Below are 22,564 nucleotides of genomic sequence, written 5' to 3' on the forward strand. Positions count from 1 at the left end.
TCTTAAATAGAATTCATCATAAGGAAAAGTCTTAATCTAAAACTTAGATGATGAACAGTCATTAACTTATAGAAAAAAAACTGGGGTCATTACATGCCAAGCGCTGCATGACTTTTGTGTTAGTTTGTGCGTAAAGAGTTGCGTTTTCAATCTTTCCTCTTTAGTAATTTAAAAAGGACCTGACCAAGGCCTGGAATAACTGAGGCAAAGTGAGATATTACATTTTCTGGTAATGTCTAGAATATACATTTCACATTATCCTTTATCATTTGGTAAATTTACATTTTGGTGATGAAAAATTCATGCTCATGCCTAAATTCAAATCTTTTTATACCAAAAAAAGAAAAGTGCCTCAAATACGTGATTTTGTTTCTTCCTTGAGCCACTGATGGATGTAATTTTACTAATTTTCATGAAATTGATTAAAACAGCAGATTCTCTCTTTTTTTTGTCTGTTTTATTTATTAATTGTTGTTAGCAGTTTTTATCAAGATCAAAATATAATCATCATCATAAAGCCATCCTCATTTTGTTACTAGTCACAATAGGTATGTAAAATTTAAAGTGAGATAATGATCACATTGTTTATAGCTTTGTTTACAGCTTTTACGTATAACATCATATATTTTGATCACATTTTATGGGTAAAATTGAGACATAAGAATTACTGTATACGCCAAATATTTTGTGAGGATTTTTTTTTTTTGCGAATTTTGCAAATCAGGTACTATTCACAAATACAAAAACAAGCAAAAATATCAACTCTCATCCCGACATGAATGCGACGAGCATGCATACATTTCTCCATTCAGTACTGTACTCCACAATTCCAAATTTAACCACTCGCAAAACTGTCGAGACGTCCTAATTCGCAAAAAATTTGACTCGCTAAATATATGGCGTATACAGCATCCTGGACAACTGTGTCAATGTTAACTCATGCGACACAACAAAACATCAGACGTTCATATTAACATCACTTGTTTACGTCACACAGACAAAGTCATAGCATCAATCTTGCTCATATCTTACCACTATACAAACAATGACATGAGAGAACATGTAGGAAGAGGGAAACCAGGAAAGGGGACTGCTCAAGAAGACTACCACTGGGGTTACAGAAATGGGAACTGGACAGAGGCACAAGATCACATTCACGAACATACAAAGTGACAAAAGCAAAGAGACAGTAACTGTTGGAATACATAGCCTGCTGACTCAGACCCTAATCTATGCACTTGGTCCTGACAGGTGTAAATCTATTTTACTGACTTCACTACTGCTATGGTAACACTCTACCTTGGTGCTGGGTATGAGTTTGAATATAGCAATTGCGATGATCTTCTTGTAACATGATTAAAATCTGTAAATGTTTGATCATCTGGATCATGTGCACAGGTTGTATCACATCCCTCCACAAACTCTTAGGCCCGAATTCACGAAGGTGGTACAAATGAAACCATGGTTTAAACCATGGACAAAAAACCATGGAGCGCCAAGTGTCGCATGGAATGTTTCGCTACGAAATCAGTCATTTCGTCGATGAAATGATTATTTTGAAACGAAATTACAACATTTTGTAACTAAATGAACATTTCGTCCACGACATGATAACGACATGATAATTTCGTTAACGAAACGGTCATTTTGTCGATGAAATGACCAATTTCGTAACGAAATATTCCGTGCGACACTTGGTGCTCCATGGTTTTTGTCCATGGTTTAAACCATGGTTTCATTTGTACCACCTTCATGAATTCGGGCCTTAGTGGTAGTCTATCTGACAGGGAAACATTGAGCTAACACCCTTTCTGCATTGGCGATATTTTCAGTTCATGTTTTATACTATCATTCCAGAAAGTGTTGATAACATAATTGACAAACAGATGAACATCCTCATGTACATTAAACCTCGCATAAACGCACACACACCAATACACCTGGACCTGATATACCTTGATTTTTAAGTTGTTGTTCGATTACCCATTATGCACTCTTGTATTTTCACTCATCTACACTGTAAAGCAATTGTACTACTGTGCTGATGTGTCCACTTGTGATCTCTTCTTCAAACACCAACAAAATATTTGTATGTATGCTGGTATATGTACAAGTGCAAAGGCTAGGGTCTGTGAGATAAGACTACTAGTGAAACATGAATGCGCAGGAATGAGACTACAGGGAAACAGAGTAGTTGATTTTTGGTATGGGTGAGAAATACAGTAAGAACAACCATAGAAACTCACACTGGAGGTGTGTTCTGGATCAACCACCTGTTGTGAACAAACAGATTATCTCATGAATAGTCATGACTGCCTCATTACACATGCACAGAAAGTGGTTAGTAGGGAGGTCGGCTCATCAACCACTCATCACCGTGCATTTACAACAAAGTTTCTCTTCACAAAAATTACATGAAGTCAGGAAAAATGGTAAATAGCTGATCTTCATTACAGCATCAGATGTGTTTTCATTTTGTTTTCCTTTTTTTTTTTTGGTGTGTTTTTTTTTTTCTACTGTGGGATGGGGATAGTATGTTCAAATTTTAAGCACTAGCACTTTCGACCTGTAGGTAATAGCGAATTGGCTCCCACTTATATCAATAATGCAAATGAACTTCACTGGTTCTTTAATGACAACACTAGGGAAACATTAAAAACAGAAAGAATTGTCACAGAAAAAATTAACAGAACAATATCCATCTTGATAATTTGACATCGGAGACAAAAGATGCATACAAACGTGAAATTAGCACAAAACCTACAAACACACAAACAAGAGACCCTACCATTACTGTGTAGTTAACACTGAGCGTATAAACAAACATATAAATTGCATCATCGCTGGTCTGAAATATCTCATAATTGAGGGGAGCTAGTGAGCATCGCTCCCGATTTCTCTGAAAGAAAAAAAAGGAGTTTCATAAATAACCTTTCACTGTCACCACTGATCAGAAATATACTATATGTGACCGTGCACCTCAAAACAAACATAAAGTCGCACAAACTGATTTTGCGCGAGGACTGAAAATAAGTGAAATGGGTCAACTTACCCGAACTTGACTTTTTCATATTTTCTGAAAGAGCGGGTCTTCTTTAACATTATGCTAAAATTTGGTATCATAAAACGGGCAGGAAAGTGTGTTTTTGTAGCAGTTTATCTCGAACATTTTTGGTAGAATAGTGTGATTAGGTGTGTCTTTAGAATCCCTTTTTCATTTCTGAAAAACCTTGTCCTCACTCTTCACTTTCAACTCTAATAACTTTTAAAAGGATAGTGCTACTGCTTTGAAAGTTGGCATTAATTATGGACAGAATGTGTTAATGAGGCATGCTTAATTTCAGTTTAATTTGATAATCCCTTCATTGTTGTTACTTTGGTGGTTTACTTCCTGTTTTTTGTCCCATTCATCGCACAGCCAGCACGGTTTGGCAAAGATTAAGCGCTTGAATAGACACTGTACTTCAGAGCCTCTTTTCTCAGTTCACATTTTTCCTGAGTTTGTGCTTTCTTTCCAATATTTAGATAGGTTAGGAGAGTCCATTTGATTCGAGTTATACATCATTTTAAAGCTTAAAGTCTGTTCTTTCAGAATATGGTCTTAACTAAAAATTCATGTCTGGCGACTTTTTGTTTGTTTTGAGGTGCAGGGTCACATATGAACAGTCCAAGATATTTCCACGAAACGATATGACAGTGAGAGATAGTGTTGTCATCCCTTTGTATGGCATTTGGGCATCTTTTATACGTTTAGATACTTTCTAGCATGATCAATAAACCAAAAAAGAAAGTTGATGACAAGTAAAGGCAGCTATCAATGTTTTCCAATGTCTTTTTTAAAATTTCTTTTGTTTGCTTGCTTGTCTCTTTGGGGTTTGTTTGTTGGTGTGTTTATTTTTTTCGGGGGGGGGGGGGGAATTTAATGTCACCACTGTGGTGGTGGGTGATTAGTCATTGCTACATGGGAATATATTGCATGGCACAACTCTCAACATTTCTCCTGGTGCTCACTCGTTCCAATGCTATGGTACATGTATATCCATAGTATGGATATATCAGATTACAACTTCATCTCGAATAATCTTTATGTGTTTGTTGGTACTGACAATTTTAAAGCTGAAAAGTTGCGAGAATTCTGCCTAGATATGCAAAATGCAAACATGGGATGAACAGGTACGCACAATGATGGATATAGACAGTCCTGTTATATAATGCAAGGAACATGCATGATTTTAAAGAAAACTGTAGGATATCAGAATTTACACCTCTCAAGTGGATGTAAAGACAGTACAGGAATTTAAACTTCTATTCAAAGTTGGGTGTTACCCACATGATCAATCTACCTGTTGAAGCAACAACCAGGGCAGTACTGCATTCATAGGTGAAGACTTTGCTACATAACATTAAATCTGGCGCAAATCATTTTTAGATATCATACATTCAGTCAAAAAAGTCCATCTTGCTCACCAATACTTGAAGCTATATGCTAAATCATATTTGTAAAATTGTTCCAAGTAAATTGTGGAGCGAAAGGGGAAATGAAAAGATGATGACCTCAATGCATGTCCGAAAGTCACTAATTACTGTCCATACTTTTCTACGTTCTTAGATTGCAGAGCTCTCTTTACTTTACTGTCATCTCTGCTCTCATTCATGAACTTGAGTACTTTAGGACACAGAAGGAATCTTTGGAAAAAATTTTCTATTGAGCAAAAAAAAAAGAGAGACTTGTATGACACCTACCCTGGAAAGGTCAAAGGTGAACTCCATGGTGCGACCGGGCAGCTCCTTGCGCTGGTCCAGGGCGAGGGAGACGACCCTGTTGTGACGGTCATCGTGGGTCGGAGGCTTGACCAGCGAGGAGGACTTGGAGACGGCTACCTTGAGGATGTTGAGCGAGTCTTGCCAGTGGATACCCTGTGAGGAAGGAGAGGAGGAGGAGGAGGAGGATGAGGAGGACGACGACCAATTGGATCAAATAAGGAATCAAACATCACAAGGTGCAACAGGTGTTATCTCATCTTGCCTTTATTAGTCAAAACACAATAACATTGATTGGGAGATAGCTGATTAATTAACCCGTTGAGGACAAGTCCCAAGTATACTCGGGCAGGTGTCTATGGGAAATGCGTGTTGTAGCAAAATCAGTCCGTCCTCAGTGGGTTAACTCATACACACTCCTCAAATTGACAACTTATGATGACATACACACTGCTGATTTTTTTATTTAATGACTAAATAAACTTTGCACCAACACAGACTGAAAGTGTTTGAACAATCACTGCATAGCTTCTTGTTGATGGTAAAATCTTGACAATGAGGTACTGTCTCTGGTGAAAGGCAAACTTACTTAATTCCATCAAAATTCCAATTTATTCCATCTTTCTACATTGCTGTGTATCTCTTAAAATGGACAATAGTAACTGCCATGCCACTGCACACAGAAACAATTGAATGTCAAAGTGGCTCTTTTGATACTGAATGTTGCCTACAGAACTACACAGGCACAGATAGCTGTCACATTCACATTTTGTAGATGGCTCCTCTTTCCTTCAGGTTTCCAGTGGTCTTACCTGGACATACTTGGCGATCACTCGCAGCAGGTTGTCGTTAACTTGCTGCATGGGTGCAGCCATCAGGTCGATGTTGTGGATGAGGTGGTAGACTATCTGGAGCACCGGAGACTGGTTGTTGATTGGACCTTTCTCTAACACCTGTGTCAATGGTTCAAACACAAGAGTCAGATGATACACAGCAAACAACCTAGAACTGGTCTAATTCTAATGCTAACAAGTCCCATATGTGAACATATAATCATATTTGTAAAGAAATATGATAAGAACTGAAAATCACTGATTCCAAATGATATGTTTATTAATATTGTTACATAATATTGTCACGATCCCCCTTCACACCCCCCCCCCAAAAAAAAAACATCAATACTCATCAAGGAGAGCAGTTACCAAAATCAACTGTGCTTTCCACTACCTCCTTCACCATGTCATCCTGCAAGTGTTCTATATATAACTGCTAAGATGCTGCATATGCTATCTATCTACTACATAAAAACCTCCTCCTCCTGATATATCACCATAGTAATCATCATCTTCAGAATGGCTGCCATCCTCCTATTCCTCCAGTGAAATACTGCCCAATCTCTCACCTCAATCAAGAATGTCATCATGGGAATGCTGAAGTGGGAGTAGGCGGAGTGCAGGTACTTGCAGACCACACCCGCCCAGGCCTTGCCGTCCCGGTTGTAGGTGCGCTCCCGGTACATCATCAGAACGGTGGAGAGGGGGGCCATCTTGGTGCAGCGCTCCTGACAGACCTACAAATCAGCACAAAACAGACAAAAGACAAACACCCAGATCAGAATCATCCTTTACTCTCCTTGGCTGGAGAAACTTTCAGCTAATGTATTCATCCTCTGGGAATGTTTGACAATGCAACAGCATGTAAACAACTGATTTTTAATACCTTACATGTGTCCCCTCTTACGATTTCACTAAATTGCAATGGTTTTGTCATTATATGCAAACTTGCACATCACAACACACAAATATCATAAAACCATCTTCACTATTGGGAGGATGTAATGATCAGCATACAGCTGGCAAGCAAGTAGGTCCACTTACTACAAACCTCATTTCATACTGGGGGGGGCAAAGGGTGGAAATGAACAAAGAGGTAAACTGGATGAGATGGACTAAAAAAAACTTACCCTGCTGATATTGGTGGCGATATCGCCAGCAAACTTGTCAGGCTGTCCAAACTTCTGGATGAGGTATGGCAGGAGGGCCACAACGTTGAGGGGGAAGCCTGCTGCCTGGGTGGGGTCGACTACCTTCAGGTGGATGTTGAGGGTCAGCTTAGACACCAGGTGAAGGGTCAGGTCATAGGTCACTGATGAGGTGAAACCCTGTGAAGGTAAATTTCACAGCCAAAATAGTTAAAACAGAGGTTAGGCAGTCAGTAAAATTTCATACAATGCAACTGATCGATCTACTAACAAGATGTATTCATCCTTTTGTCAACAGGTACACAAAGTACTTTAACCCGTTGAAGACTAGTCCCGAGTATACTTGGGCAAGTGTCTATGGGAAATGCGTATTGTAGCAAAATCAAACCGTCCTCAACAAGTTCAGGTCTGGAAATGATCTACTTCACGGGGACATTACATACTTGAGTGTATGTATTTGATTAAAGGCCATTTAAACGTGAAATAATGAAGTTCCAGTTCAAAACTACTAGTGGGTCATTGCTGATGAGGGTAAACAGGTTATGTTACATAACCAGAGTCATATTGTGTAAATTGTGACTGACTGTCACTGATCATTAAATCTGTTCATGAGTGACTCAGCTGACGGCAAAATAACGATGATCTGTGGTGCCTTTAAGGTATCAGCAGTCTGCTTAAAAAAACTTACAGGCACCAGTTAAGAATGAGGGGATAAAAAAGGAATTGATAATTCTGATAGTAAGTTTCTAGCTGGTACAGTGGAAATGAGAAGATTAAGGTACGGAAATGAAATTGTGATGGTGAGTGTAATTATGTTACATTCACCTTGAGAATAAGAGCCTGTAGGCCTGGGTAGCCCTCCCATCGTAGCTGGCTCAAGACATGTTCCAGACGTACTCTAACCTCTCCTCTCTCCAGGGGCAAGACTTTCAACAGCTGATTGTAAGAATGAACACAGAATACACGTACAGAGCTCAATTCTACAGTCATCCACACATCAGACAATGGAAGCAAGCCTATAGAGCTCTAATGAAGATTTAACGGGATAAGTGACTGTACATTGCAAACATTCAGGAATCTAATCTGAAAAGAAAAAGATTGCTTGAGTTTAAATGACAGCCATAAGAATTAATTTATGCTTGATTCTTTTAGGCCACATTAAGTTATCACAAATCTTGTATTTAGATAAGGAATAAAAAACATTCCAAGAGTACTTGTGGGAGAAAATTCTAACACAATTCCAATGCATTAAAAAAAAAAAAAAAAGAACAAGTACTTTGTATTATCAAATCTGAATGTTTCCTCATTTGACAAATCCATACTGGTAACGTAAAAAATTCCTTACATGGGAAAGAATTTGTCAGTTAACAAACCTTGTCAAGAGCCTTGAGCGCCATAAGGAACTCATACTCATAGTCTGATTCTAGCAGGGAGACAAAGATCCAGAAGATCTGGGACAGCATGCTCAGCCGCTCTTCAAAGAAGTTCTCTCCGAGGTGCTTGAGGGAGGAGGAGCTCCGTGCCCGGCCACCGTGGAAACGAGGCTTGTCCAGCTCACTAGTGGTGGAGCTTCGACTCCTGTGCTCACCGACGTAAACTCGCATATCTGATTTTTTTCAGTAAAAGTATAAATAATGTATTAGTATCATTTGATGAAGGTAAAAGGTATCATCAATAGCTGTCTTTCGCACGAAAGACAAATCATAAATGGTGATAAATGATAGTGCAAATAGAAGAAATTGATTCAGCCTTCAACAAACCTCTCTGGCTCACCAGCCTAAAGTCTAAATGACTTTGTACAAAGGCATGTTACTCATGGGACTGAAAAGGTTAAAGTGAACCTGACAATTTGACAACTCCATAAACAAGGATAACAAACTTGTCTAGTCACTTGCACAAAAATGCCCTTTCCAAAGAGCACTTGTCAGATCAAAGGGAAGCTCAAGGGGGGAATGGCTTTGAAGAGTGTATATCCTGGTGCTGTTATTAAGAATAACCACACTCATTTGTTGAGCAACAGTGCCAGAGATGAATCTTTCACAACAGTGCAACAAACTGATAATGCATATCATTTAAGAATATGAAGGGACATTGTAAGTTTTCCATGGAGCTAGTGCAGCTATAATCTTGTATCAGTGATATTTGAGAAGGTGAATGGAGCTTGTGTCTAACCAGAAGAGCCATTGCTGGGACCAGACGAAGAGGTGGGAACTTCCACAATCTTGGTCCTCATTGACGTCGGTCCAGGCAGGCCGTCATAGGCCGACCCAGGTGGTCCTATGTTGAAGAGGTTGCTGGTGCTCTTGCGGAACTCGGCCTTGCGCGAGGACCCAGACTTGGACCTCTCCCTTATGTCAGGGAAGACCAGGTCCTGGGCTAGAACGTCGATGGCATTATCCAGGGTGAGGAGAATTTCAGTGGCATAGCCCTAACAACAAGATAATGAAAGACATAAAAGAACGGTAATTCATCATTGGCAACAGGTGAACTGAATTCCTACAGCATCTTGGTACAAGTCCTTTACCCAAAGGAAATAGAAAAGTGCCAATAGAATTAATAATGAATAAGATGCTCAAGTACATTCATGCAAGCTTTTGCTGAGCTCCTATTATGATTAATCCTTCATGTTACATACAATCTTTCCAAACATCAATGAAAAACACACACACACACACAAATCAGGAGTATATGCAACCATATTTATCTATTGCTCTTCTTTTCATGATGCCGTAATCACTCATTTTCACCCTTTCATGTCATTACTACCTTCAAAGACCATCACACACTTTCTAAGTCATACCAGCATACCAATAGCACTACAGCTGGTGAACGAAAAGAAAAGCCCATTGGTGTACCTGAGCATCATCCCCTTGGTCTGCCACGGTCTCCACCAGCCTAGTCAGGATGTTTGATAGCATCCGTGAGTTCAGAGCTGGATTGAGGGCCCGGAACATCTACAGCAGGGAAAATAAATCAAAGAGACTTAGCTATTTGATACCATAAGCACCGAGATATCAGAAATGTTACAGTACCGTCACTCAGTAAATAACAACATCAAAGTTGAACCATGGTACTACTCACACAAACGGTTAATAACATAGGGCCTTCAACACAATAAAGGATGACAACAAGTAAACATTAAAATGACACTTTTGAATAGAGGTACACTGTAAACATCATACAAGTATTCTTTACAAGGTTTACACACATACATACACAATTCATCATCAATTGCTTCATAATCATCATGCTTTCATTTTACACCTTGGCGGCTCCTTGAATCATGACAAAGACAATGCACAGAGGGAGAAGCCCTATCTACAAGGGAAGAAGTACAGGACTGACAATATTTAAATTGTAGTTCCAAAACTGTTTCTGCAGAGTCTTGGACACAGTCTGTTCTACAGCAAGATTCAGCGCACTGTAGCTCCTGGGTGACCATGAGTAAAATGGCATAGAATGGGATGCGACGTACCTGGAAGGACCTGCCAGCGTAGTGCCTGGAGGAGCATGAGAGGGCGAGATGGAGGGCGACCTGGGCCCACCGCTGCTCCAGGTGTGAGCTCCTCATACTGCCGTGGAAGATCTTCACCACATTCCTTAGGAAGATCTCCAGCTGCTCCGCGCTCTTGATGCTGGTACCTCGGGGTGTGATCTCCTCGCAGGACCATAGGGGGCGGCATTTCCTGTGTAGATAATGGAAAGAAAAGATGCAATTGTCGATATTTCTCCTTTATACATTGCACAAGAGATGATTGAGAGTTACATACATCACAAATAGGAAATGAGTAACTATATAGGTGACCACACCTGTAACAAAAAAAAAAACAACAAAAACTTGTGAATGCATTGACAATTGTGAAGGGACAATGGTAAGTTATGCTGGATCACAAATAAAATTACATCTCAAGTCTATTGGTGTCATCAAAAGCAGACTAGGCTTATTGCTTATTGCCTCGTGGATGGAGATAGCCACTAAAAACATCTGGATATGTATGAAATATCACATCTGTGTCTGAACAGAGTCAAAGACATGCAGGTGCTCATAATTTCTGGAGCCTTGCACTTAAAAAAAAAAAAAAGGAGGGATCAGTAAGTGCTAAGTACTAGACTTCCAAGCACTTCACTATATCTCTTACTGTAAAAGTAAGCACAAAAAGTCTGTCAAAACCAGGAATGAAGGAAATCCCAACCCTTCCAATCAAGAGATTGCCAACCTTGTGACCAGGAACTCGACAAGAGCTTTGGCAGCCTCCTCAGTGGTTCTTAAGTGATCAACACTGATGTGTGCCACAGCGGTCATTCCAAACGGGATGACCGTGGACGTAGAGCTCATGCTGGACCCCGAGACGGTCGACGCCCCACTGATGGTGGTGGTGCTACCCATCAGTGCTGTGCCGTCCGAGTCGTATGACATGGTGTCCGCTGGGTGACCATTGGTGTTGCCCACTGCACCTGAGTAAGACGGGATATCACAATCAGTAGATCAATTAGAACATTACCACTTTGCCTTCCATATTACAAATGAAACTTTCTCATTGAAATCTTTGGCATCCAAGAGTATGAACACTGATCATGGTATACAACTTAGCTTTAATACCAAAAGAGAATATTTTATGTAGATATCTTGTCTTTGACCTCCACTACTAAAGAAGGATGTTTGGTACACTCATTTCAGTTTTCTTACATGTACAGTACAGGAGGAAAAGAATGCCCTCCCAGGACCTATGAATATCTTATCTCATTTTATTGATGCTCACAATAAAATGAGGTGATATATATAAGTAACTCTAAAATCAAAACCTTCAGGCATAGGGACAGAATATTATGTTTAGCAGATACTTCAAGCATCTTTTATTTTGAAGCATTTAGGCAGTTACATTAACAATTGATGTGCTGTTTGAGAAAGTCACTTGCTGGAGAGGTTTCTTCCCTATTTGGCACAGAAATCCACATCTTAATCGTAAATGATCAAGGGTTCAAGTTGTCCAATCATGTCAACAGTAGAACAAAGAGCCCTTTAAGGGAGATGGCTTTCATGTCACACCTGGGTCAATTCGTGTCAGTTTGATTTGATTACGTTACATTGCAGTGCATCATGGCCAAGTTTTATGGGAAAATGTTACATGCAAATGAAATAGCAAACTTTTGGCTGAGTGCACGGGCACATAACAAGTCATGGCCACTTCCTAGTTACCTGTGAAGTTGTATTCCTTGGTGACGGCACGCTGGTCTAGTAGTCCATGGAGGTCGCTGATGACGTGGTGAGACAGCAGAGTGTTGGCCACACTGACAAAGTCGTTGTGAGGAGACAGTACCACCAGGAGGTTGAGCAGCAGGCGTTTGCAGTGCTCATGGACCAGGGGCCAGGAGTGGTCCAGGCCTAGTAACCAGTCATAGAAGTTGAGAGACTATCAGACTGAGTGACCAGATAACATGGCCAGAGAGGTCACAGAGGTAAGGAAGGACTTGGATAGTGATTATAGACCTGTATGGCTCAGTCTATTCTTTGGACTCACTGCTCATAGTCACCATCATTTTCTTGTCAATACCATCACAATAACTCTCATAACTATGGCAATAAACATCATATTTGTCAATGTAATGATTTGTCAAAATCATCCTCGGCAGCACCACAGGAGGCTCCAAACTAAACGCCATTGACTGTCCTATTCCAGTGTAACAGTCCTCTGGAAGATCACTGCCTACACTGAAGAGGCTGCCCTAGGTGAGACCATAATGATATCCTGTTTTTATACATAACAATAAAAAATGATTCCTTTGTCCCCCCCCCCCCCCACACACACACACATATATGGCAAAAAGGGGATTCCCCAACTCAGAGGGGAATCACCTAATTATTAGGGAATTCCCCTCAGACTCAGACTCACCAAGGAAGAGTACATGCAGGATGTGAGGTAGGTGAACCTGCCAATCAACATCCACCTTCTCCAGTACCAGGTCAGTCAGCAGCACAGTTGCTACATTGCACCTGTGAGGAGGGAGAGGCAAGGGATAACGTTCAGATACCAACAATCGACCAGCACACCCACTGCATCAAAACCAGTCAAATAAGTGATCCATAGGACTACACTAAAAGATTTAAAATATCATTTACACCTGACTTGCCTGAACTACACACTCAGTAATCACTACCTCAATCATTCATTCAAGATGTTTATTTAAAGACAACCAACTCATAAAGGAACATCTTAAATGCAATATCTATTTAACCTGTTAAAGACTAGTCCCGAGTATACTCGGGCAGGTGTCTATGAGAAATGTGTGTTGTAGAAAAATCAGCTCTTCCTCAATGGTTTTACAGACTCACAGCATCTGCAACATTTGTACAAAGTAATCTGTCATGTCTATATGTACATAGCCCTCATATTGCAGGAAGAAAACAACAGCAGTTCCACCTCAGAGGTTGAACCCTTGAATGCGCACGACAACTATCAAGCAATCTTACAGCTGACAAAATGAAGGAACAAGTTTCAGACAGCGTACTTGTGAATCACTCCCTGGGGAGGCGTCTCATTTTCATCGATGTAATCACTGAGGGGGGCATAGTAGCAGTCCTCAGAGAGTGGGAGGGGCAGGACCAGTCCGTTCTGGGTCTGCTGCCTCCAGATGGTGAACAGGTTCTCCTTGGCCACACCCTCATGCCCCTTCTCATCAATACTGGTGAACCTGGGAGAAAGAAGAACAAGATTATCATATCATCAATTCCATCATTCCTGCATTTCACTAGAAGCACAAAGTTCGTATTCTTACTAATTACTTATGACACACCATGCTATCAAACATTTTGAATGAATAATTGGTGTCTACAATTTAATCAATAATAATCTGATTAAACTACATCCAATTCAATTAAACATAGGTTAATTAATTGAACAAAAATTATCAGTCTTAAGTGGCAAACACACACACACACACACACACACAAAAGGAAATAAAATGACTATGGCCCATCTGCCAGCAGGGGCAATGATATACATTGTATCTATTCACAATGAATAGAAAAATATGTTGTCATCATAGCAGACATGCAATTCATTTTTGTTTTTTCTTGCCACTAGTAGGAGGGTTAAATCACTTTCTCTCTCTCTCACCTAACGGTGTCATCCTCCTCGGGAATGGCAGGCTTGAAACGGATGCGGTCCATGCCGGAGGACAGACCGGCTGACTCACTGCTTGGGGTGGATGTACTGCTGGTCAGGGTGGATAGACTCCCACTGCTCTGATGGAGGGACGAGGAGCCCTCACTAGACCGGATGATGCTGCTTGGGCAAAGGGGACGAGCATTGCACAACATTAATGTCATCACCACTTTCAATGTCATGCACGATCCCTCAATGCACAACTTTCTCAAATGTGGTACAAAGTGTTGCTACACAAATATATGATCTTGATCATTCAACTGGAAGTGAATCATCATCTGGCTTCCAATATTGGCATTTGAAAGCAGCTGTCTCGGTCACACTGACAAAGGAGAACTTGCTTCATAAATAAAGTCTCACTACTTTTTCTCTTTTCAGAACAAACGGTCAGAGTAATGCAAGCAACATCACAGACAAAATATCGTGGCAATTTTTTTTTTTTTTTTTTTAGGTACGTACACGATGCCATGCTTGGTAAAATTGGTAAGAATTGGATGGTTTTCTCAAATCTACAGTTTGGTTCTCTATTTATATAGTTCCGTGAATGAGGTGAAAAATCTTTGGAGGAAAAAATAAAACCATTTACTAAGTATGTGACCTTACCTGTCTCTATCCTTGCCACTCCCACTGTCTGGAGGAGGAGGGGTCTTGCTTCCAGCTGTCACCTGGGTGGCCCTGTCCAACGTGGTGGTGGTGGTGGAGGTGGTCGACGACGCCTTGCCTCGCTCCGATCCACGCTCGCTGGCCAGCCGTGCCTCCTCCTCCTTGTCCATCTTCTCGATGAGGGAGGCGGCGCTGGAGGACTCGGGCCCCATGGCGCCAAACTTGGGCTGGCTGAAGAGCTGGAAGAAAGGCGGCTCCTCGATGCGCTCCATGTTGGTCTGAACGATGTCAACCGACAGCATCTCTCGCATCAACTCATCCATGAGTCTCTGAGGTTTGGCTCTGGCAATGTACACCAGCACTCGCTTTAGCTGTATTTTATAAAAATTAGATGTCACATGTTACATTGTGTGCATAACAAATTCGTAAGGATGAAGAGGGCTCCAGAATCATCACCTCTATTAGTTACTTTCAACCTTTCCTGAACACAAACATTTTTGTTTCATTTTCACCTACGAACAGAACTACAATTATGAATGCACTTCAACACAGAGCTTGACATTCATTCATACACACACAACAATTACAGTATGTCTAATTCGTTATAACAGGGATTGAAGCACTTGAAGGAAAACAGTTTTCCTGGCATCTGACAAGCCGATTTGCAATTCTAGTATATTTCCAAGTCCTCAAGATTGTACTGCATCTGCACTTCAGATGATTATCAAAGTTTTGCAAAGTTGGCTTAAAATCAAAGCAAAATAAAGGGTATTAACTGTCCTTTTCACATAAACCAAAATATGTGATCTCCTGTTTGACATGTCTCACCGATGGCAAGAGGTCAGGGTTGGTCATCACTCCGGTCAGACCAAGGAGAAAGTTGAGAATGACCGAGAGGTTGCTTGGCCAACAGGCACAGAGTCCTGCCCATAGCTGCTCCAGGCCGTCTGAGTGCTCATCTCCATACTGGACGGCAGAAGCAGAAAATGACGAGCATAAAAATGATATGAACAGCAAGAACTTCCTGGTGTTGAACAAAGGCAGTGATGTTTTCTTGCATTGGGTTAATGGCAAGCCATAATCCACCTGTCCAAACCTGGAAACCTGCTTCCATTTCTTGAAACACAAGGTACAATTTATGGATTATCTGAACTTGTGATTGATTATATATTTGTTCCTCTTGTCTTTTGTAAATGTATATTCCACGTTATATTCTCATGAATGCTTGCAAATTGTAAAGCATTTAGAAACATTCTTGTAAATAGGTGCTATACAAATTTTTCATATTTTAATTATCATTATTTATTCTTAGATAGTTTAGTTATCTTCCTCTGGCAATAGAAAGTCTCTCACGGCAAGATGCAAAGATGAATGCCACAGTGGCAGAAGCCAGGGACTCCTAATATATTCAGACCCGACAGTCTCCTCATTATCCCCAAATATTGCATGCATCACTCCTACTCACCTCAGCTGTTATGAAGAGGAGGTTGTTGAGGACTACGATGGTGGCCTGCTGGCTCCCCCATCCTGGTCGCCGGGTGGGGCAGCCACACTCTTGCTCGTCCATCATCATCATCTCAGCGACCTCCTTCTCCTTGGCACTGGAGGTCCCGCCCCCCACCATGCCATCCTTGACCGCAGAGTCGATGAGCTCAATGTTGTAGAGCCAGGGCAGCAGACACTCGAGCATCACATTGCGCAGCACCAGAGGTGCAGTCTCGAATCGCTCAGTAATCTCTGAAATGTGACACAAAAGAAGGTCAGGAAAGTTTAGTGTTAACACCAGAAGAAATTCTGTGTCAGAAAGGATGGCAACATTTCTATTTGAAAAGGTGGAGGCAATGGGCCGAATATCCTCATAGCCTCACTTGCACATCTGGGGGGTGTTTCATCAACGTTTGTCAGCGCTGACAACTTGAATCACCATAGTAACAGTCAGTGACCAGAGCATCTCAGCCAATCAAAACCAAGGATTTTGCTGAAATTGTCAGCGCTGACAGTTGATGAAACACCCCCCAGGAGAATATTAGCAATGTCAAGTTTAATTTTTTGGGCAGAGCAAATCCAACATTGCTTTATAGTTTCCACTTAATATGCTCTAAGATCGGTACCCAGGAGTTAGCAATACAGTGCTCAAGATGTCATCTGCTTCGCTATAAAGGTTCAATCTTACCACTAATTTCCATAGTTCATTTGTTCTTCAATGACTCCACTGTTCCAGACAACTATAGTGGATGAATGATGCATGGACAATTGTGAATGCATTATTTCACAGAATGACTTACTGTAACTCAGCATCAATAAAGCTGCAAACAACCTAAAAGTTTGAACATGAAATGAGAATGTGCATGTCCCAAGCTCTGTCATGTCAGTTTCCCGAATGCACCAACCTGAGAAGACAGCCATGGTGAGCTCAGGGTGCAGACTGGCCAGTTCCCGGGACAGCATGACGTGGGACTTGCCGTAGGTGGCCCGCAGTAGGTTGCTAGGGCCTCCGGCCCCGAAGAAGCGCTTGTCCATGACCTGGAGGAGCTGGTAGGCCAGGGTGCGGATGCTGGAGCAAGGATCAGCCGTCTTTATCAGCACCACGATCAGAATCAGGATCATTTCACATGGATACTCACTGTAGAAGAGCAGGTTGATTTGATTTGATATGATATGATTTTATTTCTACATTTGTTCATACAAGCACAGACTTTTTTCATACATAATGAAAAAAGGAATGTTACGAAGTATGATCTTACGACATCAGGAATTGATTTTAAAGGCATAGAATTTCATAATCTTGGGAGAGATAAAGTGGGGGTTGGTATAATTACAATTGACAGAAAAAAGACACACGAGACCTTAACGTAAGCTATGGCTTGATCTTGATGGGAGGCATAATGGAGGAAATTGTGTTACAGCCAACAGTTGCTTTCTAACAAGGAGTAATATTACAACTCATACAACATGAACTTCCCCATGGTTGACTTACACAGCCAAAAACAAACAAATAAACAAACAAACAAACCAAGGACTGATACAAATGTTGTTATGACCATTCATCATCATCATTCAAGGCAGGCATTACCAACTGCAACAGACTGTCAGTGTCATCATCATCATTATCTTCATTATTATCATCATCCTAATTATCATCAACACTGTCACCAGCACCATTCCTCAACATGACCATTGCTGTCATAATCAATGCTTCCATTATCATCATAATCATTGTCTTAGACGTCACTGTCACTGAAGTTCTTTTCTGAAAGATGCCCCCCCCCCCACTTTTTGCTGCAATTTTGTCCTGTCTTATCTAATGTCCATTATTCAATTCAATCCTTACAGCCATGTAAATTATTTTCCTGTGACTCAGAAAATTGTCTACCCATGCAACAACATAACAATTTTTTTTTGTGTGTGTGATCTATGTATCATTATTTTTATCTTTCTCCTCCTCCTCCTCCTCCTCCTCCTCCTCCTCCTCCTCCTCATCCTCATCATCATCATCTCAACCGTAATTCCTCCATGGAGTATGATCATACAGAAGAAACTGCACATACAAAAACAAAAAAATACTCATCAAATTCTGTCACAAAGTCTGACCTTGCATTGAGGACTGTAGCCATGGCTTGGAAGTAGCCCGAAGCCACCTGTTTGGAACCGGTGTAGCATCGGTGGATGTACCACATCAGCACCATCGGGAGGTCCGGATTGTTCTCCAGCAGGAGTACTGCAGTCTCCTTCCCCAGTTTGCAGACCTTCATAGAGAACAGAACGAGAAGAGTCCCAATTCATTTCAGAACAGTTTGTGCCGTTTATCACATAGCAGGGGGTCTTGCCCCAGATGGTAACTACTGTAAAAGTGGAAACTTTTTGTGGTGTTGAAATTTTCGCCTATTTCGTGCAAACAGAAACTAGTGCGAAAATAAAAGCACACACAAATTTTTGCTTCGCATATGTTCCAGTACTTGACGTCTTGATTCCGCGGAATTCAAAACAAGCAAAACTCTTCTTACCTGGCAGAGCGCAATAAATTAGTCGCGTGAAATATCCACTTTTACAGTAGTTGGATGTCACAGTAATCCCATTGACCTTCTAAACTTTTGAACAGGTGTCGCTTCACATCTGAACACAGGTTTGCAAATTAGGTAGCAAACATTTCTGTCCCATCTTCAACCAGCATCAAATTGCTCTTTGAGGCAGAAAATATGATATACTTGTGGCCTTTTATTACCCCTAATCAATCTGCACTTGCAACATCGTGTTACAAAGTTTTAAGTAACTGATGCAAATTCAGCACGCTATCCAGTGAGCTGGCTTGTGGCACGAAGAGTTATAATTTAACTTTCACAAGTTCACACAATTTATACACACCTCACACATGGCTAGTGATAATAGTAATAGTCCTCCATGTGTAAAAAAGATTTATTGTTTATATTGTTCATATGACCATTTGATATGACTCACTCTTTCGTCGCTGCAGTTGAGTAGGTTATCAATCCATGTGTAGAGATAGCCTTCTGAAGCCAGAGCGTTAGTATCGAATATGTCTCCACAAACCAGGAGAGCGGCCATTGCCTGAAAAATATCAAGTGCAAAATTAACATAACATGAAGAAGCATGATGTGATGATGACGATGGTGATGGTGATGATGGTGGTGGTGGTGATGGTGGTGGTGGGTGATGGTGGTGGTGGGTGATGGTGATGGTGATGGTGATGGTGATGGTGATGGTGATGGTGATGGTGATGGTGATGGTGATGGTGATGGTGATGGTGATGGTGATGGTGATGGTGATGGTGATGGTGGCGATGGCGATGGCGATGGTGATGGGATGGTGATGATGATGACAAACAACACAAAAAAAAAAATGAAATGACATACTTGTGGCCTGCAACTTACTTCAATTTATTGAAAGCACAGAATGAATCAAGAATCACGTGCATAGGATTACTATCTCTATTTTGAATCACATATGGCTCACAGCAAGTTTAATTCCAGTCACAAATCATACAAACCAATGCATAAATCACTTTTGTTTTTTTTTCTTGTCTTCAAATAAAAGATGATTTTTGTTTATTCTTTCTCTCAAGTAAAACTGGTATAATATCCACTTCACATTGATTACTGTGGTATCTAAGTGAAAGCAGAGTTAATCTTCTTTGAGAGATTATCATTCAGTACACCCTCACCTGCAATGCCTCAATTTCCAGATCGGAGAAGTTCTCATCTTGGTAAGAAGGAGTGCGGTCTACACCACCATACGCCACACCCAGCTTGCGACACCACGCCCCACAGAGGAAGAAGACGCTGTATCGCACGTCTCGTGGGAGGAGACTCGCTCGATGTTCAGCTGAGGAAAAGCAAATTAAAGCGCACAGGGTATACAAATTAATTTATGGCAAATTCCTCACAGAAAATTCCTCATAGCAAATGTACTGTTATTTTTTTCTAGAAAAAGACACTCTTCCAGGCATCCTTACATATAACATGTGATCCTGCCCATTGCTGTAGTATCATAACACATTATGCAATTTCAGTAAGTTTTGCTTTAATAGAAAGGACGCTAATGCTATCAGCATCATATTTACCATTATCATGATTATCATCATTATGACTGCAATCACCTTCAACAGCACAAATAAGTTTCATAGTGACTATGGTCATCAGTCAGTCCGCAGCGTGTGCGATAATGAGGCACGAACGACAATTTTATTCAGAATCACGTTTACGCAGTTTGTGCCCTTGAGACTGACGAGATTTCGCGATACTTTGCGAGAGTTTTTGCAGAGGTCGCAACAACAGCTTTCATAGCTTTCGCAGTGCATTGTTTTACCCAGGATGGTTAGGTATGTTATAGAGCTGATTATGCTCATTAATTTGATACCTAATTTCCCTATTTTTTATGTCAATATAGTAGTCAATTTTAGCATCAAAGTAAACGATTATTTTGCCAATGTTCAAGAAGCTTTTAGATCATAGTTTGATGTTTTGCTAGTTCCTGACTGGTATTGAAAATAGATCTCCGTAATTTCTTCGATTTCACAATCGTGAAACTTGAGCGAGTATGATCAATTAAAAAACGAAGAGGGGCACCATTTTTAAGGTTGTGAATTTTCCTGTTGAAAACAAGGCAAATTATGTTTTCTTACTGGAAGTGGGGTAGTGAATGAACACGCGTGGAATGTGTTGTTGATACCCAGACGATGGTCGTGGACAATGGCCAGGATTGGAATGTTTCATGAGGAATTCCACTATCGCAGCTAGTCTTTGTTCATTCTGAAATGTGTTGTGTGCAAGCACATGGAAACATGTGCTTACTTCTTTCATGTGGATGCATTTCACCCTGTGTCAAGAATTCAGACTAGCAGTGCTCGGGGCAATCCACATGAATAATTGATTAAGGGCATTCATGTGCCTGGCAGCAGAGCTCGGGACAGGTGGCAGCCAGGTCCATTGTTCAGGGTCATTGTAAGTGCACACTCACATACACATCATTGGTTCCTGTGTAAAGTTCAAGTTTTGTACAGAGAGTGAAAATTCGATCACAATCTGGAACCTAACATTTAAAACTCACAGCATTGAGTCAGCAGCCAATGGATACTACGCAATGCGACACGCCGCGTCTTGCGACAGATTTCGACCAATCACAGACCCGGAATTCCGGTGCGAATGCGAGGATAATCTTTTTAAACTCGACGCTAGACATGTCTCTGAATTTTGCTAGTTCCTGACCCGTATTGAAATGAAGATGGGAAAACGTGCCCTTATTGTGATACTATATACCTTAGCGGACATAGTCTTCACCATATTTTAGAGGGGCATGAAAGATTTCAGGTTAATTTTTTGGCGTCAAACGTGAAGGAATATTTTTGAATACAATACCGAACTTCGAGAGGGATTTTGATATTCTTTATTCTTCTTTTCCGTTTATTTTGATCATGAGCATATTTGCTTATGTTTTCTCTTTCAGTCGATACCAACAGTGTCGAAAACTGACGAGAAATACTCGTTCTACACGGATTTGTTCATGACCATGTATCTGCTCATTACGTATGCAAGCACCGCTCAGCCGTGCATACGACTTGAATAAATACGTGCGTTTTCGCTCACGCTGCGGACTGACTGTCATTTCAATCATTGTCAGTATCATTACCATCATTTTCATCATCACCACCACCACCACCTTCACCGTCACCATCATCATCAACACCATGAACACCATCATCATCGTCAGCAGCAGTAGGAGCACATCATCATCCCGACATCATCATCATCATCATCATAATCATTATTACCACAAATAAGTCATCTTTCGAAGTAATGTATTTTCTGTTTAAATTTCTTGTATGCATGTCATTTTGTAATGCGCAGTAGAGTATATTATTATAGTAGCTGCGCAATATAAATGTCCTTTATTATTATTATTATTATTATTATTACCATCACCATCACAATCACCATCAGCAGCAGCAGCAGCAGAAGTAGCAGCAGCAGATCATCATCATCATCATCATCCTCATCATCATCATCATCCTCATCATCATCATCATCATCATCATCATCATCATCATCATCATCATCATCATCAATTGATCATCACTGCCATTACCACAATCACCATCATCATCATCATCATGGCCCTAATGGTACCATCAATGTCTTTGTTATCACTGGCATTACATCTCTCCGCATCATCCATACTGCCACCCACCATCATCACTGCCACCAACATCCCACCAACCTTCCCTGATACCAACTCACCTGGCACACTCCTGATGAGCCTAGCGATGAAGCCACTGAAGTGGAGTCTGATCTCCATCAGTGTCGGCGAGTCCTTGTCGCTCTCACTTTCCAGAAACAGCCTCATGCCCTCAATGTAGTCCACAAATGTGCCGTTGAGGGACGGTATTTCCTTTCCAAGCATGCATCTGATCACAGTGAAATAGCAACATGAAGAGTTGGGATTTCATCATGAAAAGTTTGCATAATGCTGGTATGTGAGACATGCACTATCAAGACTGGATCTCCTTCTAGCAAATGCATTGCAAAGACACAAAACTAGCAAA

General features: G+C 40.9%; 1 protein-coding gene across 1 annotated transcript in view; it reads right to left on the bottom strand.

Moving 5' to 3' along the window:
• The window catches only part of LOC139733106 (protein furry homolog-like), an 88,216-nt gene that overhangs the window by 25,320 nt on the left and 40,332 nt on the right, over positions 1–22,564 (bottom strand). The window contains exons 21-43 of the mRNA XM_071643949.1: positions 22,260–22,426; positions 19,688–19,848; positions 18,964–19,074; positions 18,100–18,254; positions 16,899–17,131; positions 15,974–16,245; positions 15,337–15,474; positions 14,509–14,879; positions 13,858–14,025; positions 13,250–13,432; positions 12,634–12,734; positions 11,940–12,125; positions 10,960–11,197; positions 10,218–10,428; positions 9,598–9,696; positions 8,915–9,170; positions 8,116–8,348; positions 7,568–7,678; positions 6,725–6,922; positions 6,164–6,331; positions 5,574–5,714; positions 4,744–4,917; positions 2,247–2,273 (exon numbers count right to left, since the gene is read on the bottom strand). Of these exons, the coding sequence (XP_071500050.1) occupies positions 2,247–2,273; positions 4,744–4,917; positions 5,574–5,714; positions 6,164–6,331; positions 6,725–6,922; positions 7,568–7,678; positions 8,116–8,348; positions 8,915–9,170; positions 9,598–9,696; positions 10,218–10,428; positions 10,960–11,197; positions 11,940–12,125; positions 12,634–12,734; positions 13,250–13,432; positions 13,858–14,025; positions 14,509–14,879; positions 15,337–15,474; positions 15,974–16,245; positions 16,899–17,131; positions 18,100–18,254; positions 18,964–19,074; positions 19,688–19,848; positions 22,260–22,426 (4,102 nt within the window). The remainder of the gene's footprint in view (positions 1–2,246; positions 2,274–4,743; positions 4,918–5,573; positions 5,715–6,163; positions 6,332–6,724; positions 6,923–7,567; positions 7,679–8,115; positions 8,349–8,914; positions 9,171–9,597; positions 9,697–10,217; positions 10,429–10,959; positions 11,198–11,939; positions 12,126–12,633; positions 12,735–13,249; positions 13,433–13,857; positions 14,026–14,508; positions 14,880–15,336; positions 15,475–15,973; positions 16,246–16,898; positions 17,132–18,099; positions 18,255–18,963; positions 19,075–19,687; positions 19,849–22,259; positions 22,427–22,564) is intronic.

This window comes from Diadema antillarum, unplaced genomic scaffold, assembly GCF_040938485.1.
Source record: "Diadema antillarum isolate AM-2024a unplaced genomic scaffold, OU_Dant_1.0 seq00000460_RagTag, whole genome shotgun sequence".
Lineage (NCBI taxonomy): Eukaryota > Metazoa > Echinodermata > Echinoidea > Diadematoida > Diadematidae > Diadema > Diadema antillarum.